At 45.4% G+C, this 19,951-nt stretch overlaps 1 protein-coding gene across 1 annotated transcript in view; it reads right to left on the bottom strand.

Moving 5' to 3' along the window:
- LOC118210780 (synaptotagmin-6-like) overlaps positions 1-17,978 on the bottom strand; it is a 53,121-nt gene extending 35,143 nt beyond the window's left edge. Inside the window, exon 1 of the mRNA XM_035387205.1 lies at positions 17,722-17,978. Coding sequence (XP_035243096.1) covers positions 17,722-17,878 — 157 coding nt within the window. The 5' untranslated portion in view covers positions 17,879-17,978. The remainder of the gene's footprint in view (positions 1-17,721) is intronic.
- Between the last annotated feature and the right edge of the window lie 1,973 nt (positions 17,979-19,951).

The raw sequence follows: 19,951 nt of genomic DNA on the forward strand, positions 1-19,951 counted from the left end.
AGAGGTAGAGAGTGAGCGAGGGATAGAGATATAGAGAGATAGAGAGTGATAGGGTGAGAGAGAGACTGAGAGTGAGAAAGTGACAGAGTAAGTGTGTGTCTGTGTGTGTGTGTGTGAGAGAGAGAGGGGGAGATTGAGAGACAGAGAGAGGCAGAGATTGTGGGAGATAGAGAGTGAGCGAGGGATAGAGAGATAGAGAGTAAAAGAGGGAGAGAGAGACTGAGAGTGACAGTGTGTGTGAGAGAGAGGGAGAGAGAGATTGAGAGTGACAGAGTAAGAGTGTGTGCGTGTGCGTGAGAGAGAAAGAGAGAGAGAAGGAGGGAGGGAGAGAGAGAGAGTGACGCTGAGATACAGTAACAGAAGTATCTGGGGGCTGATGCTTCTCCCAGCCTGGACAGCAGTCACAAAAGCTTCATAAATAACCCGGGCGCTGGTCCCTGCTGGCGCTACAGAGCTACAGAGCCTCAGCCAGCAGTGCCCCCTCTGCTCACCTCTCCCATCACCCCCTCACTGCACTCATTAAACGGCTGGCCATCCTTTCTTCCTCTCTTCTGTGTGTGGGGTGTGGTGCGTGTGTGTGTGCGTGTGCGCGTGTGTGTGTGTGTGTGTGCGCGTGTGTGAATGGGTGAGTGTGTGTGTGTGTGCGCATGTGTGTGTGGGTGTGTGTGTGTGCATGTGCGTATGGGTGTGTGAGTGTGCGTGTGTGTGAGTGTGTGTGGGGAGGGAAAATAGAATTTTTATTCATTTTATGTTCAAAAACACACAGAAGAACAAGAGCGGGGACCGCACTAGTGGGGTTGCATGAATATTAATGTGACCGTTCTCATGAATATCAATAAAAAGCATTTTTTTAAAAAAAGTAAATCACAACGATCGTGAATAGACGCTCTGATATTAGACACAGGCACGTGTTGATGAGCAGACAAAATAAATTAAGGCAAGCAGTCTGAGTGTGAGTGTGAGTGCGTGTGTGTATGGGTGGGGGGGGGGGGGGGTGAAAGTGCCTTTATGATGAGGGGAAGTGAACACACAAGCTTCCATTACGCCTGTGGATTGGCTAGCGGTGGCGTTGCGCGCGTGTGCGCGTACTCTGAGCCGTGGAGCGCGTTGTCATCGATTTAATGCGCCTCCTGAGTGGATCTCGCCTCCGTCGGCTGCATCGGGGGCCGTGCGATTTATTTTTTTTCGGTGCGTTCCCCAGCGGGAAAAATAGCGGTAACACGACTGCTTACTTCCACGCCGATTAGCGTCAGTGTTTTTTTCCGACCGCATGCAGCCCGAGAGCGACGGGGGGGCGGGGGGGGCGATGGGGGGCGAGGAGGGGTGGGGGCTGGGTTAGGGGTGGGGGCCGAGAGGGAGAGGTGGGGGCCGAGAGATGCGAGCTGAGGGGTGGGGGTCCAGGGGTGGGGCCTCTGTTAGGGGTGGGGGCTGGGTTGGGGGGGGGGGGTGAGGGGTGGGGGCTGGGTTCAGTGGGGGGGGGGGGGGGTGATGTGTGAGGGGTGGGGGCTGGGTTAGGGGTGGGGGCCGAGGGGTGGGAGCTGGGTTGGGGGGGGGGGGAGTGCGAGGGGTGGGGGCTGGGTTAGGGGTGGGGACCGAGAGGTGGGGGCTGGTTTAGGGGTGGGGGCTGAGGGGTGGGGGGCTGGTTTAGGGTTGCCTCAAGTCCCCTCTCTGGCCATTTGCCCCATGTGCGATATGCAGCACATTAAGAGAACCGCACGGCGGGATCAATAGAAAGCGATCGTGCGCAGAGAAAGAGAAAATAGCGCCATCGATTCACGCCAGATAAGATATTACACACGGACACATCCTCCAAAATGAAATCATCTCTGACTGCGGCGGCATTTGCATGATGGGATAATTCCGAGCTGGGGTGGTGGTGGTGGGGGTTGGGGGGACTGGGCGGTCGGGGAGACTGGGCGGGTCGGGTGGGGGGGGGGGGGTGTAGTAGTGGTGAAAAGGGGGTCGTTTGAATCCATACTAATAAGAGGTGACACAATATAACATTAATGCGCCATAAAAGCATGCGCCGATGCCCAGAGCATGCGTGTGGATGCGCTGTGCGTCCACGCGCATGCACTGCAGCGTCCCAGATGTTGGCCGACATTCTTTTTTTTATCTGCGGCGGAATTGGAAACGCCCCAACGCATTTTAAACGATCGGGCGCCCGTGCGCGTCGCAGTCGGAGCCGCGCTGCATTTCCGCATTTCCGCTCGGACGACCTCGTCGCAGTTTCCGGGGCTACCGCATCGCATGGGACGAGGCTGACGTGCACTCTGCGCCCTTTCGTCGAGGCAAACGCGCCGCCCCGCGCTGTGTCTGCACATTAAAAAAAAGATCTTCCTCTGTTTTTATTTATTTTTTTATTTATTTATTTTTTTGTGTAAATTCTCTCACCCCTTGCTGCAAAGAAACACACATTCTTATGTGTTATTTAAACAAAAAATATAAAAATCTCTGCCAGCGTTGGGCCTTGGCCCTACTGTAAAAGTGTAAAATAAAATGCTGAATCCATTCCAGTGAACAGCTTTCTACCGCCCCACCCCCCCCCTCTGGAATGGAGGGTTTTTCACGGCACTGTTCTCACGTGATCCATCTCATGACATTGCTCAAATTCAGAACGACATGGAGACCGAGGGGCGGGGGGATTTCGGGGGGGGGGGGGGGTTGGACGACAGACTCCACAGATGCAATGCACGATTGCCAGTTGCCAGTATTAGCCATGTGCCCCAGCGCGCGATTGGTCAGATGGTGACCTTTGACACACTGGTGCCTTGAGACACACATTATCCTCCTGATTCTTGGCTGTGGCTTGTTTGTGCTTTATATTCATTTTTTAAAAATCAACAAACATTCAAAGCATATTTTTTTTGATTTGTGTTAATTTGGATGTGGGATCAACTGCCGTACCAGCTGTTATAATTTATTCAAAATATTCCAAATATTACCTGTAATCATCACAGTGACAGAAACAAACACTATTAAATTATTCCATTTCACAGGTGTCCCTTTGAGTGAATTGCAAGGCCTGTTATTGTGTTGCAGGAATGGTTTTATTATTTACTTTGCAGCATTGGCTCCATTTCCTCGTGAGCATATTTTGCCAAAATAAACTGAATCATCATTGCCTTTATATTGCAGCTAGACAGATTAAGCAGTTAACAAAGGAAACAACAGTCTAATGTTATTCCCTTTAAAAAATGTACATTTATAAAATGCACCGCTACCATCTGTGATCCTATAATCAGGTCCTATAATAGCCCAGGTGGAAATGTAATACATACACACATAGTATGTTTTTATATGATTGTAATGACTGTCGTAAAAAAAGCTTCATATGCATTCCTTAATATACCCTCTGCAGTCCACATCATAACAGCATTATGACCTGATATCTAAAACTTACAAAGCATTGAGAATGCTCAGTGTAAATGCATGAATGCTTCGTGAAGACAGAATAAATTCATATCCTTAACATTCGCTTTTTATAAAGAAAGATGATCATACAAGGGATGTGTAAGGTTCAGTGACACCTTGAATCTTTCTCCAGCACAGTTTTCCTTCTTAGGAAGAACCCAGGTATAGTGTTAATGATAGAAAGACAGGAGTCTGCTATCTGGCGTTCCCCAGTAGAATTCTTACAGTGAGGGTTTTGTTTAATGGATATCAATACGCATTCATGCGTGCGTTCATTTAAATCTGATTGTCGTTGCCAGACGAGGCTAGCTCAAGGCTAACTGAATTTCAAGGCACTGCTGAGCTCGACTGTAGATTGTAAATGGTTTTGTCTTCTTCTTCTTCTTCGGAAGCCCAGGGTACTGAAGAGACAGGATTGGTACAAGTAACGCGGTGGTGAAGAAATAATTGCGAAGGAATCAATATGGACTGGTGGGGGGGGGGGGCTGAATTTTCAACAGCAGTCATGGAAACGGACAGGCAGCCTCTGTAATGGGCTGTGTCACTGCAATCACACTGATAAACACTCAGCGTGGCGTTCTTTACTTTCGCGTCAGGATGAAAAGTGTCTCCTAAAGATCAAGTCTCTCCGCAGGTATATCCCGTACCTCTTATCCAGTATATACAACCTGGGAATTTTGACGGTGCAAAAAAACACACGAGAACATGGGAAGCTAGCACGGCATAGAAATACAACCACGGAATTCTCGTCAAATGGAACCTGCAGTACGTCATTTCGATTTGTTTTTTTTCCGGCACTTTCTCGACTCGAGGCGGTATCTGAAGACGTAATTGGGCGATTCGATTAAGATCTCGTGCAATTGTTACAGTCAGAGTTCGGTGCAAGGTGCGCCCCCCTGCGGCACGCCAAAAAATAAATTTAAAATACGCTAATGGGGGAGCTACTGTTCCTGCACATCAGTGTCAACACTCAAAGCGAAGCGACCCAGAGAGGAGTAGGGAAGGCACATGGACCTGGGGACCACAGTGTTTTATCATGGCTATATTTTGGTATTGTTTTTATTTTGGAGTGCAGTAGTCGAGTGATTGTGTGCGCAATTTAAGTTTGTAGCTGTACGGTTATGGGACCCCATTGGAAATAAGTCGATATATTTCCGACCTTATGGGTTATCCTGGTCTCCCTGGTTGCCATGTTCTTAAGTTGATATGATTTAAATTTTGTTTTTGTGTTTTTGTGCGATGCATTGTTAATGTTTGTTTTTGAGACCAAATAAAATCAATCAATCAATCAATCAATCTGGGGAGGGGGGGCTCAGGGTGCATGTGAAGCCAGGCTGTCGTGTGGTTCACCAGGGCACACCTAACCATGCCCCCCTCCCCCCCCCCCACAACCATTAATCGTTATAATCAGTTCTACATCAACTCCTGATTGTCACTTCCTGGTATAAACCGAGGACTACCTCTTTACGTCCTCTGGCCCGCACTGGGAAAAGCTTGGACCAGACTAATCCAGGTTCAGACACCATCGGGTTCCCCCCCGGGCCAGATCAGCGGAAGAAATCAAAAATCGAAATCCGACTCCACGTCACATTTTAAAGGCCCCGTTTCAAGGAGATTTCGCAAGAGCTGCTGCAAATCTCCTCAATCCGTCAGCAGCATTTCCCCGGGACCCACTGTATTTGCATTGGGAGAGACAACCAAGGACGGAGGGTTTACAGGAGATTTCATTCAGCTACGTTTTTTTTTTTTGGAATTCGGACTGTGTTATTATTCAGCTATCGTTCTCGGAATAATTTCTCTCTTTATCTCAGGGATATAGCTGATGCGATGTGATGCCAAAATGCATGTTAGCAAATAAAAATGGAAAAAAACAGAAAACACACAAGGCCTACAGACGGCTCTGGATAACAGTTGTTCATTTTTTGCGAACAGTCTGCGTGCTGTTTTTGCGTACACTGTCGTAATTCCGCGCGTATTCCTTATTGTGGTTCATAGGAACATTTCACTTGAGGATCAGCGCACACAGTGATCAGCTGTTAACCAGCCTCCCAACACATAACCCACGCAGATGGGCCTGGCTCGAGTCTCCACACTGCTTAAATCTGACACCGCCATTTTTGTCCGCCCAAATTCCTCAGATTATGCGTGAGGCTACGGCTGTGGCAGCATTTCTCGTGGCATTTTAACAGGGTTCTTATGCAGGAACACCCCCCCCCCCCCCCCCCCCCAGCCCAGACTTTTCTTGAATTTTCGTCAGCCTTGTGCAAAGCGTAAGCAGAGACCAGGGATGCAGTGGCAGTGTACGTCAAGCCAACCCAGGTAACGTTTTCCCATATGAATCATGTAGGAGGTTTGATCCTGATCAACGATGACTGAAATAAGGGCATGCTGACAATGCAGGGCCACCGCCCACCCCCAGCCCCCCCCGCCCTTCACCCCCCATTTAAAAAATATAAGTCATTTCAGTGAGAGGCGCATGCATTATACTTAAGTCAACACAGAGCCTAGCAATGGCAGTAATACACCGCAGTGTGACTGCTTCGCTTAGATAATTTACCTCTACAATCAAAGTGAATGTTGCATAAAAATACATCATGCAAACAATATCTCCTTCGAAGCGGTGTAAGTGTAAATGTAAGCGCAAAGTCGATCCACAAAACAAAACACTGCGATATTTCGAAAGCCACAAATTAAACTACTGAAAGAGTATCGCACCTGATTGCTTGAACCTCTTAGATATGCTAATTCCATAGTTCCAAGAAGTAAATTGAAGCTGTATGTATGTTTTTTTTTTTTTTTAAAGAACTATGAATTAGGGGGAAAGCAGATTAATTCATTAACTACTGAATCACATTATCTTAGAGAAAACCTCATTTTAAAACACAGGTTTACTGCATCACATTTAAGATAATAGCAGTAATTAAATTATGTGGTGGGGAAAAATCGATGCAAATCAGGCATGTTTCCTCGGTCAAAAGCGGAACGTTGCACCAAGAAAGGAATGGTTTGATTTCAAGCCGGCATTTATTTCAGTAAACCACAGATGCCCGCATGTGTTTCGCACACCATTGACACTGTCAAAATGAGAAACAACAACACGATCAGCAACAACAGCAACAGGCACATTAACAACAACAGCAACTGCAACAACAACGATGACGACAATGATGACAACAACAGCCACAACAACAACAACACCAATAACTACAAAAACAACAACAGCAACCGCAGCAGCAACCACAACAACAACAACAGCAACAACAGCAATAACAACAGCAACAGCGCCAACAACAGCAGCAGCAACAATAACAGCAAAAGCAACAGCAACAATAACAGCAACAGCAACAGAAACAACAAAAGCAACAGCAACTGCAACAGCAACTGCAGCAGGAACGGCAACAGCAGCAGCAACAGCAACAATAACAGCAACAGCAACAGAAACAGCAGCAGCAGCAGCAACAATAACAGCAACAGCAACAGAAACAACAAAAGCAACAGCAACTGCAGCAGGAACGGCAACAGCAGCAGCATCAAAAAAAAAAAAAAAAAGATAGAAATCGCAGATGCATGCTGGGAGGAAACGGTCACACAGTATTCTGAGATGGGCAGCCCGGCAGCAGCATGGGAAGGTAAAAAAAAAAAATCGCTGCATCTGGTAACAGCCGTTAAAAACCCTCTGCCTCGGGGCTGAACCCCCGGCCCGTTTAAAATGCACGGCGCGTCGGCGGGCCTGACCGGGCTGACCCTCCCCGCCGGCCCCTTAATGGAGAATTGCGCTCGCAGTACAATATTACATTTTTTTTACACCACAATTTTTTAATTATGTTTCCTGCCGTCCCCTCGGCCACCGCGGGTTCGAGAGCATTAATCCAAAACACCGCCCCTCGACTCGAAAAGGGCCCTTCAAACCGAATCCAATTCGAAAGCCCATTATACTGCGGAAGAGAGCAAAAAGAACAGTTTCCCCCTATTATTTCTGTTATTAATTCTTTTTTTTTTTTTTGGTGAAAAGTAGCTTTCTTTTAAAATAGGGGGCATTGTTTTCGTACGTACGGTGTAAAGCTACCCTGGAGATCGTGGTCCAAAAAAACGGAAACCGCAAGTGTCATACGTTTTAATGAAGGACAGACACTCTGTGACAATAGAAGAAATAGATGTGTTATAGTGAAATAGGTGTATTATAAAACACGCTAGAGGAATTGTCATTACATCATATGCTGAATTTAATACATTGTACAGCGTGTCACTGTTCAAATATAGCGACATTGAGCAACACGTTTAATTGCCACAGAAAGCATTACGTTGTGTTACACAGATTTTAACCTCCTACTGTACGGACAACTTGAATGATATTGCAGGCGGCAAAGTGAAATGTTACTTTCATTTCAAACATATGGTGTACATGCGTGTGTGTCACATGATCATGGGCTGTCAAACGCATACAGCTCTTATCTTGGGTTTAATTACATGCATCACCGAGGGTCACCTTGAAGTGGTGACATACCCAATGACAAATTGATATTTTAAACATGCAGAGCTGCCAAGGAACTTTTTTTTCAAAATGACACAAAGGTCCCAGGGGAACCATTAATTATTCATGAACGAGGTAGTTTTTCAATTGGAGGCACAGTAGGTATGGTGAGTGACATCATTTCCCATTGGTCCCGCGATGTGAAAAGTATATGCCCCAGTATGGGAGGGAGATGGCATTCCTAATCTTTCAGCCAATCACAAGTTTGGTTTCAGCGCAGTCATCTCAAACTGCAAACGCAACAGGATGGAGAATGTGCCTGGAACAGCCCGGTAGTCAGCTGCCTAAATCGTTAGCTGTCCATGGCTAGCTAATGAAGGGTGGCAGTGCAGCAGGACAGCTAGGGCACTGGGCTTTGCAAACCCAAGGTAGTATGTTCAATTCCCATCATGTGTAATGCTGCTGTTGTACCCTCGTGCAAGATACACAATAAAAGCTAATTAGTCTTTAGTAAGCATCTATTTAAAAAGGATTCTACATAAAATAATACACTGATAACTGGCAAAATCAAGGAAACGCTTGGGGAGTATACCGACAACAGGTGTGGTTCCTGATTTAATTAAGCAATTAACATTCCAGAATGATCAGGTTGTATATAAAATGGTGGCTAGGCCCACCTGCCCATTGTTTTGGCCACCCAGATTTTGAAAGAGGGGTGGTAGGTCGGGCATGCTTGGCAGGGCCTTCAGTGACGAAAACTGCTGACCTTGCTGATGGTTCAAAATCAACAGCGGCTATAATGATGGCACTGAAGTCTCGAGTGAAAGATTTAATCAATTAGGGGACCACTGAACTGAAAGCGCAAGGCTGCGAGACAAAACCGACAATAAACAAATCCATTGACTGTAGCAGAGCCCGTTCCAGGAGATCTACTGTCCTGTAGCTTTTCATTCCAGCCACAACAAAGCACACCTCTTTCAACCAGCTATAGATCTTGCTGAGCTGCTAATTACTGTGCCAATCTGCTGTGCCAAATTAGGGCTGGAATGAGAACCTACAGGGAGGTATATCTCCAGGAGCAGGGCAGGACAGCCCCGAGCTAGGGCATGAGCAGGCAGCTTTGTCATGAACAGTCCACTGAAATTCTGGAGAGAGGGATACTATGGTTGTGTTTCCTCTATTTTGGGAATTTTTGGAAATCATCTTTAAGCTGCATAAGTCCCTCTGGAAAAGACTGCTTAATGCTAAAAGTAGCAATGCAGTAAATTATGGATCCAATAGCAGAAAAATATAGGACTTAATCACAGTATAATATAAAATGAAATGATTTGTGAAGAATCATGTGGGCAGTATCATGTGTAAATATTCCTATAGTAAATTTATTGGATCACGGGTTCACCCTGGTGGATTTTTTTATTTTTACATTTACATTTAAATCTTAAAAGATTATCAGAACACCTTTTGCGGTTGCGCTATACTGCATGCAAATACAGCGGTAACCAAAAAAACAAATATCGTCACATTTTCATTATTTTTTCGATATAACGAAATAAAGGCAGAGTAAATATAAACAGCAGTGGGAGAGGCTCTCCGTCGCTGCCTGTCTGTTTGGGTGCTCTCAGCTGCGTGTCACTCAGGCGCGAGAGGGAAGCCTAACATAATCAGGGATGAAATGTCAGGGTGGCACTTGTCGCGCAGTCTGTGGCCAAAATTAGATTTGTCAGGCAGGGGGTGATTTTGAGGCGCCTTACCTTCACCGGCTTCGTCTCCTCTCAATCCCCCCCCCCGTCACCCCCCTCCCCTCCCCTCCCCTCCCTTCCCCTCCCCAGCGCGGACTCTTATTCAATTTAAAAACGCGCCCTGGACATTTTCTGAATTGCCCTTCTGTTATTTCCCCCCAACCCCCCCAGCTCCCCCCCCACCCCCACCCCCTCCAGCCCCCCCCCCACCACCCCCCCCACCCTTGACACATCCTCAGGCCTGCGGCTTTCGGCAGCGGTGCTTCACAAAAAAAACCAAGCGAGCGCCGCACAATGGATTCCAGGAAATTGGAACGATAAAGACTTTAGTGGCGACCGGGGCATTATGAATGGCATTCTGGGATACTGCTTACCCAGCATGCACCGGAACAGAGGAGCCCGGGGGGGCGGGCGGATGTGGCGGGGGGGGGGGGGGGGTTATAGTCGTGCTTTGTGGTTGCAGCGTGACTGGCATCCAGGGGCTTCACTGCTGAAAAGAACACAGGGGCCTATAAACTGAACGCTCGGTCTCTGTATTTATTTCCGTGATATTTCTGACATGATCAATATGAAGCGCCCATACTGACGTGAAATATGTTAAACAGATATTTATGAAGCCCTGCACCCCCCCCCCCCCCTCCCCCAGGCTGAGCATAGCCTGCTGTCAAAGACAGTCACGATGCACTGTTTGGTCCATGGGTGGTTGCCTTTTGATGTCATTTGTTGTTTTGTCACTGCACGACCAGCCAGATTTTTGTGTTCCATTACACACACACACACACACACACACACTCTATATAAGAGAGTTGCCCAAATATACCTACCAAACGATCCCCAAGTGAGGTTTGCAATTTACTTGCTTAATCATTCTTGCATGATACCATTTTCACCCAGTTTACTGAAAAGGTGTTGTGAGGTACTGGACTCTTTTCATTACACTCTTACACAGCTGCCGAGAGCACTGAGCCAACTCTGATATTGATGCAAGCCACCACCTAATGTATTTATACAATCATTAAAGTGTGGATATCCCCACTTAAAGGCAAGCCCATTGATCAGCCACCGGACAAACAAATGAGTTTCATGTAATTTGTGTCCTCGTAAGTTAGGGGTCTCGTCCTATAAGTCACAACGGGGAATAACCTATTACCAATAAAACATACTCCAACAGCCAATTTCCCTCTCATGAAATTGCCATTTTGGACAATATTACATTACATTACATTACAGGCATTTAGCAGACGCTCTTACCCAGAGCGACGTACAACAAGTGCATTAGTTCAAGGTGCAGAGGTGCAAAAGAAACACACTAGAGTGAAGTAAAGATCGTGGTGCCAGAAGTGACCACATAGATCAGGACTCCAACCCTGTAGGGTAACAATATAGTAAGCAGAATCAGCAGGCCATCACCCATATTGACTAAACAGATAATAACCAGTGGAGCTGCTAGTGCATAAAGCAATGCTGTAGAAAAATATGTATAAGCAGTGGATTCTTACAGTACAGGTTGGGTTGCCACCTGTTTTCAAGCACATACAATAAAATGTTCCGCGTTAATTCAACTCCTAACAGAGTTTATATATAAACCCGTTCTGGCCACAGTGGACTGAAAGAGTTGATTTAACACTGAACGTTTCACTGTGTAAGCCTAGGCGCCTGAACATTGACCAGTGTTAATAAAGGGAGCCAGCTGAAAACTGTTTCACCGTGGTAACGCAGCTGAAGGAAAGAATTGTCGAGGAATAGAGATGATGAAATTTAGCTACCGTTTGATCCCAGTCTGTGGCCCGGCAGGTTATTCCATTGGTTAAACGAAGCTGAATTTCAAAGTGGAACATACAGCATTTCCTGCCTGCAACAATTCAGTGATGGCTTGTTCTGTACGTCAACCCAAAGAAATGATTGCGTTCTTGGATCCTTGGCCAGCAAGTGCTTACCGTAGGTTTATGCTCAAATAATATTTTCACAATAATATACCACTGTTCACTCAGCACCTTCTAAAAAATCGTACTGCGGCTATACAGTCGCCTGCCGTTTCCACAAACGTTAAACAATTGTTTGGAGTTGATCCAGGCACCTAGTTAAGCAATTCCTATTCCATGTGAACTTACCCAACAAGCAAAAAAGGGGACCTTTAGATTTTTTTTTTTTTTCTCGTCCCACCTGGCTCCACCCTGGTTCCGGGGGCCTCCTCTGGGCCCCCCCCCCCCCCGTCTGGTAATCACCAAATCCGTAAGAAAAATATTAACCTCCCAAAATCCGAACAGCTGGTGAACCCAGCAAGCCATTCCGCGCCCCTGCGAAAAGCCTGCTAAATTATTGACGGGCACTAGGGGGGACGGTAATCTGCAGTTGGGGAGACAGAGTGCTCCTCCGTTCCGGGTGAACGTACATATAAAACACTGCTTCCTTCGCTATTTTCCAGGCCTTGCTGAACCACAACACACCGTTTTTATTAATTCATAGGGAGAGATGCTGCAGCACTAGCGCTGTGTCCCCTCAGTGAGCATCTCTTTACAGGTTTGTGGCGCATTAGATCGTACCCCAAACTAATCTGGTTATCTGTGCTGCGGCAGATGCGGTTTTCACTTCTTTTTTTTTCTTTTTTTTTTTAAATGTTGAAAATGGAGACCCGAACCTGCGGTCGACTCTCCCTGTTGATTGGTAGCGGAGCACTTTTAAAAATAGCGGAACACTTTTTAATGCTAGCGGACCCCCCCCACACTCCGGTATCATCAGAGAGCAAGCAAATCGAGTTACCGCATAGACTTCATGGTGCACCTCTTTAGACCAAACCCCTAGGTGTTCTTTTCATTAAAAACATTTTTTTCCCCCGCCCCCATACAAACGGGGCTGCATTAATTGGCCAGTGCTTGAAATGCTTGAATGATCTATCCGTGAGGTCCACCCACGGGAGCTCATAGCTCATTAGATTTGACTTGTCATTTGAGCGCTGGAGGAACTAACACCCCCCCTGTTCCCCCACCATCTATTGACCTTTCTCAATTTGATACCCGATGTGACCACGTGCCCCTCCCAGCTACTTTGCTTTCCTGTTATTGTATGAAATATGAACTGCAGCAATTAAAAATCATGTTTTTGCTTGAAAGGTGCAATGCTAATGCGGAAGCTTAATCAATTTTTTTTTGAAAAAGTTCTGTGTATTATTTCATTAGCAGAAAATATTTTATGTACATGCTAAAAATGTGTGAAAAGCACCAAAGGAAATGTTTTAAGAGTCTTAAGAGAAGAGGATGCCAACTTGTTTTGTCTTTAATCAGGGTTATTTTCACATGGCATTACTTTGGTAATTTGGAGTTTGGTAACCATCGGTTTGTATGGGAGGACGGATCCTTTTCCCCTGTTTTTATGTTACTGAGAAAGTATAAGCAGCGAGGGCTTGCTTGTGCTGTTTTAGAATGGAATGTTTACCCTCCATGCTGCCTGAATGAAAAAAACTTTTGATTTCACCAGAACCTTTGAACCTCTGAGTGGCACAGCACTAAAATGTATTTATTTATTTATCTATTTATTTTTCTATGATAACTTTGCCTACATTATATTGCCTTATTTCTGCGCAGAATGCCCTCTCACAGCCCGAAACGGTTAGAAGGAAGTTGCAAACAAGACGATGGCGTCGACTGGAATTGTCCAGAGCAGATTGTTTAGGGCTGGCTTGATATACTATGACTGTGCAACCTGTTATCCATCCACACTAATGGGAACAACAGGCTGACTAACAGCACCTTAATTAATGACCCAGTTCTAGGCAATGGTGATGTCCGCTCTGCACAAGATGTCTAGCCTGATATATTTCAACTAGAGGTGTTGGGAGAATTAAAATCATGTTAAACCGTAGGGTCTGACTTTGAATCGGATCTTGCAGATGTCTTGAACTCTGAGAGGCCTCTGGTATACCTTCAGGTCAGGAAAAAATGCAAATGAACTTACATAACTTATTGCTATGGCCCTGTGCGGGTTTGGTGTGTTAGCGTACACGTGTTAGCGTACTTTATGTATTGAAAGCCCTCAGTACTTGATGTGATCACGTAAATTAGCTAACTTAATTCTTTTTATTGAACCTTAACGCACAATTACACAGTGGACACAAGACCGCAAGTCAGCTGCGACAGAATTCATTGAAAACATCATTCTAGCTAGCATTTAAGTCACCTGAGGCTGCTTGCTAAAAGAGACCTACCTATAAGAGGTGAGGTCAAGTTTTTGATGCAGAATATGAGAATATAAGAGCACACAATGGTGACAGCAGGCCATTCAGCCAGTCTACACTCAAATGAACAGGCTTTACTGATCATGCTCTTAGTCATGCTGTGTGTGTGTGTGTGTGTGTGTGTGTTTTTTTTTTCCTTTAATTGTGACGTCGATGTTGCGGGGTTTTAGATGATCTACTGTATCTTCCAGGTATTCCCATCCCTCTCTCTTCCCCAGTGGCAGAATCCAAAAAATTTATATCCTTCCTGTTTTCATCAAAATTCTCCCGACCATTAAAAAAAAAAAAAAAAAAAAAAAACGGTCTGTTTAGGCTCTGCTTGGCAGCAGTGATTCATGTCAGCGTGCTGATGACAGACATTGACATTTCGTGTCTTCGTCTCTTCGGTGTGCCCCCCGTGGCAGACCGAGGTCCGTTTGATTTCCCCCGTGACGATGGCGCAGAGTGACGGGAAATCCGGCGTCTCAGCTCACGCGTGCCACAGATTCCCCAGGGCCAGAGATCCATCTTTGACTCACACAAACGCCCGGAGACAATCGCCATCACCCGCCTACGACTCTTGGACAAGACAACTCCATCCTGTCACGCCCAAAGACCTCCCTTGTCTTCCTGTTTTTAAAATTTCCTTTTTTTTTTTTTTTTTACATTTCACAGATCAGATCACAGGAATATAAAGATGCTTTGGTGTTATGACATATTTACCTATGAGAAACTATTGACTTGTTAACTCAGGTATGGCGTATAGTACAAAAAGCTAATAGGCATAGCCATATTTGTTCTGAAATACACTATATGTACATTATACACATACATTGCATGCAAGTGTATATAACTATTCGGAGCCTTTGTTGAATAAACAATAATGAATATTAGTAATAATAATTCGTATCGGTTTTTATTACTAAAATAAAATATGCCCTGTTTGTTTATCTGTTTAGACAGCCGGAGCAGTAGTTCTGGTGGTAATTTGAATTCACGGGGTCTGTACAAAGGAATGCATAACTGAACAAGCTGGTATCGATATGCAGTATGTCATGGACTTTAAAATACACCTCCTTCCTAAACATTGCCCCATTATTACAGTATGGATATCTACAGTATGTACAATTTACTAGATGATTCTAATGCACTGGTGGCTATGTAGTATAATGGGTAAGGAGCTGGTCTTGTAAACTAAAGGTCGCAGGTTCGATCGCTGGGTAGGACACTGCCATTGTACCCTTGCTTCAGTATATATCCAGCACTATAAATAGAATATAAATATAAATGTAAATGCTATCTAAAAAAAAGTTGTGCATGTCACTCTGGTTAAGAGTTTCTGCTAATGCCTGTTATGTAATGTAATGGGTTTTGTATTAAATTTCTTTAATCGTTGTGAGCACATGTCCTGGGGTAGAGGAAAGTATGTGGGATGGCAGAACCTGAAAATTCTTTCATCTGATTGTTCAACTACTGCAGACTCTACAGCACACAAACACACACACACACACACACACACACACACAAAACCAGGGGTGTCCAGTCTTATCCAAAAAAGGGCCGGTGTGTGGGTGCAGGTTTTTGTTTTAACCCAGCACTACCACACCTGAGTCAACTAATTAACTAATATTGGTCTTCAGTCAAATCCTTGATACGTAGAATCGCATCGCGTGTCTCAGCGCTGGGCTACAACAAAAAAACCGACACCCACGCCAACCCGTTTCGGAGAAGACCGGACACCCCCTGCACCCAAACAACGTCTTCATTTGCTGCTGGGGTGTGTTATAAATCTCATCCATGATGAATGGAGCCATAATCTCAGCAGTCAGCACGACACGTGCGCGCAACACAGCACAAGCTAGCAAGTGCCTGAGAAATACAGCTCCGGCAGCTTCCGCTGCAAACAGCAAGTGAAAGTTTTTTGTTTTTTTTTAAACTACAGTATGGTCAAAACACTTCCTGTATGAAAAGTGCCACATATTTTCTCTGTCATTTAACCAGCAATGTACCACTGAATGACATGTGGTTGATTTTGAACGTAGTGACACATAGAATGTCAATAGGGTCATATTTTATAGCAGGGTAACTTAAAGCATAGTTTCCAGTAAGGTCAGGTCATGAGTCAACTTTTTGAAAATCCGTTATTTGCAACTGAAATAGAGATTTTTTTAAACTGACATTCAGCGACTGGAGTCACGGGTTACAGATTTAATAGAAGGAATCAAGTCTGAGAGGCTGTTTTAATTAAACTGGTAAGAAATTATATAAGGCCCATTGACTGAATTCATTTAAGTAAGCTCTTATTAATTGCACAGAAAATTGTCTCTTGAAAATTGCTCTGCATGAAGGCCTAAATACAGCAAGAGGAAAAACTGATTAGGAGACGTATTTCTCTAAAATGAAAACTGGGATAATATGTGCAATTTTGTACAGCCCTGGTGTAAAAGTATGAAGCTCATTAGCAACGTTTAGTTGTGAACATGCTAATCACATATTTGTGATCTTACACCAAGGTCACAGATATGTGACCAGGATGTTCTAAACGGAACATTCTAATGCTGATGTTCTAATCACTGGTGGTGATTTAAAGCAATTTTTTTTAGAGAACTGGCTTAGAATTTTTTTAAACATTCCAAAAAAAAGTTCCAAAAAACCTACTCTTCAAAGGGAGTAGTATGATTCTGAACAATCTGGTCATGTCATGAACATGTACAAAAAAAAAGTATTTCTTTTCATTCCAGCATTTTCAATCACACTGTAAATATTGATTAATTTAATCAATTTATTGATCAACTAGAAGCTGCCAGGAGTTTCACAAAGAAAGAAAATGTTCAATCACAATTCATTAAAGGGAACATGGAGCTGTATTCTGATAATCAGCAACTAGTAATTTATGTTTTTAGTTATTGTTTAACATGTGCAATTGATCTAAATTTTTATTTTTATTTTTTTTCTGTTTTCAGGAAAGAGTGCAAATGTATTTGAAAATTTAATTTGATAAGCCAACCCTAAGTCAATGGCCCCTTTCAATGACTACGAAGGTGTAAGGTCACAAATGTGTCATTAGAATGTTCTCGACTGAACATTCTAATGCTGGTGTAACAATCACCGCTGGTAACTGAAAACAATGGAGTTCTTGAACACTGACTAGAACACTGACTTTGAATTATGGAAGAACATTCCAAAATAAATAAATAAATAAAACATACTCCGAAGCGTTAAAAAGAATTTATGCATCCAACCAAAGGCTCCCATATATTAAGCAATAAAGTTTACTGGCTCTGAATGTATGGAAGAGTCCTGAAGCCAGAAGTGTACCTCCCTGAGGGGAACTCATACCTTTACTGGGAAAGACAGCCAGCAACACAGCGTGTGTTATTGCCTAGTTTTTTTTCACGCTACTCCACTTGTAAGACCATTTTACTGATTTTATTACTGCACCACACTCAGCTTTCACTTAGTTACACTTTTTACTGCAATGCCTAAAAAAAAGTGGGACCATTGCTTTTCCTATCGCTGTTGCCGTCTGTAGCTGCTGTGTTTGACGGCAGAGCTCAGGGTGCTGCAAACAGGTCCCATAAAGCTTCCCCTATAAAAGAAATGATCACCCAGGACACGATCCTCTTCGCTCCTCTGCAATGAAACCCCACACCTGCCTACAGGAGAAACTACCACACAGCAGCCCACATGCTGTCAGATGAAATATTTTTAAAAAAGAAATATAAAAACCTGTTTGCTGATTTTACACAGCTCCTCTGCGGCAGCTTGGCGGCGCGTTGTCCTAACAGCGCTGAGAAAGGCAACTTTCATCGTATTTTTTTCCCAAAATCTTTTTCTTCCCCCCCCCCCCCCCCCCCCCCCTTCGCAAAGTCACCTGAACCCCTCACCTGCGTCTCTGAGGTCGGAGCTCCTGTTGGTCAGCAGCAGGAGGAACTCCTGGCAGGTGCCCACGTCCAGGGGGGGGCTCTCGTCCAGGCAAAGGTCAACGATCAGGGCCAGCGCCTTCCGGCAGCGTGCGTCGTGCTGCTCCCCGCCGGAACTCATCCTCCAAGACGCATCCTTCGCTCCTCTCCTCCGCCAGGGAACTAGGGAACGAGGGAGCGCAGGCACGCGACGCGACGTGCCGGACGAGAGACAGACGCAGCTCGCGCTCTTCCTCCCCTCCTCGCTCCTCTTCTCATTCCCGACCCCCCCCCCCCCCCCCCCCCCCCCCCCCCCGACCCCAATCCTCAGGGTGTTTCAATGAATGCCTGTGTGTGTGTGTGTGTGTGTGTGGGTGTGTGCGTGTGCGTGCGTGTGTGTGTGTGGGTGTGTGCGTGTGTGTGCGTGTGTGCGTGTGTGTGCGTGTGTGCGTGTGGGTGTGTGTGCGCGTGTGTGTGTGTGTGTGTGCGTGTGTATGTGTGTGTGTGTGTGTGTGCGTGTGCGCGTGTGTGCGTGTGTGTGTGTGCGTGTGTGTGGGTGTGTGTGCGCGTGTGTGTGAGTGCGTGTGTGTGTATGTGTGTGTGTGCGTGTGCGTGAGGGATTAATGAATCATCTGCACTCCCCTCCAGGTGCTCCACAGGAATTGCCTCACATGAATTTCACAGTCACTTCCGAAACGATGCTGTAGATCCAAATGAGCCCACTGCTTGGGCTGTAACTGCCACGTGTGTGCTCCAGTGTCAGGATACCCGGCCTCTCTCTCTCTCTCTCTCTCTCTCTCTGTCACACACAGTCTCTCTCTCTCTCTCTCTCTCTCACTCACACACACTGTCTCTCTCTCTCTCTCTCTCTCTCTCTCTCTCTCTGTCCGTCTCTTTCCTTCTCTCTCTCCCTCCCTCCCTGATCCGGTGTATGAGATTGACTGCGTCCCTTCCTGCCCCCTCCTTGCATTGTGTGTGTGTGTGTGTGTGTCTGTGTGTGTGTGTGTCTGTGCCACTGAGAATATCAGACCCCTGTTTTTAGGAGAACGGGGACAGTGTAGCCCTGAAGCACTGACGTGAACAGAGGCTACTTTATGGAGACAAGTGAACCTGCGGGGACACAAGTGCCCTGTGGGGACATTTACACCCACAGGATCAAATGAAGCAACAAGACTGGTGATGGGCGTCAGCACCAACCTCTATAACACGAGGGTCGTGAACGAACGGCAATCGAGCCACAGTTATGAACATGTGCTTTACACCTTCTCTTTTGTAGTTTTTTTTATTTTGTCCATTCTGACATTTTGTCTCCATTAGCATCGTTTTAGACACAGCCTTCTATGAGCAGACGAGCGCTATTTCGGATCGTCCCAGTCGTCTGCTGAAGACGAATTCCGGCGGAACCCGGGCCGTTACCTCAGCGAACGAATGTGATTTCCCCTTTCTCGCCCCCGTTTCTCCCCGTTTCTGACATGGATGTTTGCCCTTAATGTAATCATAACAGGGGAATTGCCGTTATTGAAACGCAAGCCTTTAAATCGCTGTTCTCATCAAGCGCCACGGAGATAGGGGGGACACCAGGAGCGCATTGAGCGACTTGCCCGTGCTCGCACGATTGCGTTCTGCTTGACCGAGTGGAAAGCAGTTCAGGGAATATATCATCGCGGTCTACGACGGATATAAATATATAGTCGAACTGTGTGAGTTAAGTTATTTTCCCAAATTTAATCATAGCAGGAAAAAAAAAAAAAAATACCCATAAAGTCTAAAACGCTATCCAAAAAAAAAAAAGAATTAAAAAAACCAATTTCCACAGAAGCGCCTTAATAGGCATTTCAGCCCTTTGGCCCAGCCTGTGAATTAATAATGAAGGAAGCGGATCTGAGTTAATCACTGCGCCTAATTGGATAGTCTCCTGTAGTTAGCGGGGATTTCTCCGACCCCAGGTTTGTGGTTTTCGTTGAGGCAGTAATACTCGAACGCTCGATGCAGGCTGTAATTTCCCAGCTTTCTCGATCTTGAATTTTTTTCTTGTTTCCGGGTTAATCAAAGCAGGTCCATTTTAACACTATCAAAACAACTCCAGTAAGGGGGGGAGGGGGGGGGGGTTTGGGAGGTTCTTCAAGCGAATTGGCAGTTATCCATCTGTCGCAGAAAATGAACACAAAAAAAAACAAAACACATTGGGCAGATATTTTTAGAAAACATCGTAAGA

The sequence above is a fragment of the Anguilla anguilla genome, chromosome 13 (assembly GCF_013347855.1).
Source record: "Anguilla anguilla isolate fAngAng1 chromosome 13, fAngAng1.pri, whole genome shotgun sequence".
Classification (NCBI taxonomy): domain Eukaryota; kingdom Metazoa; phylum Chordata; class Actinopteri; order Anguilliformes; family Anguillidae; genus Anguilla; species Anguilla anguilla.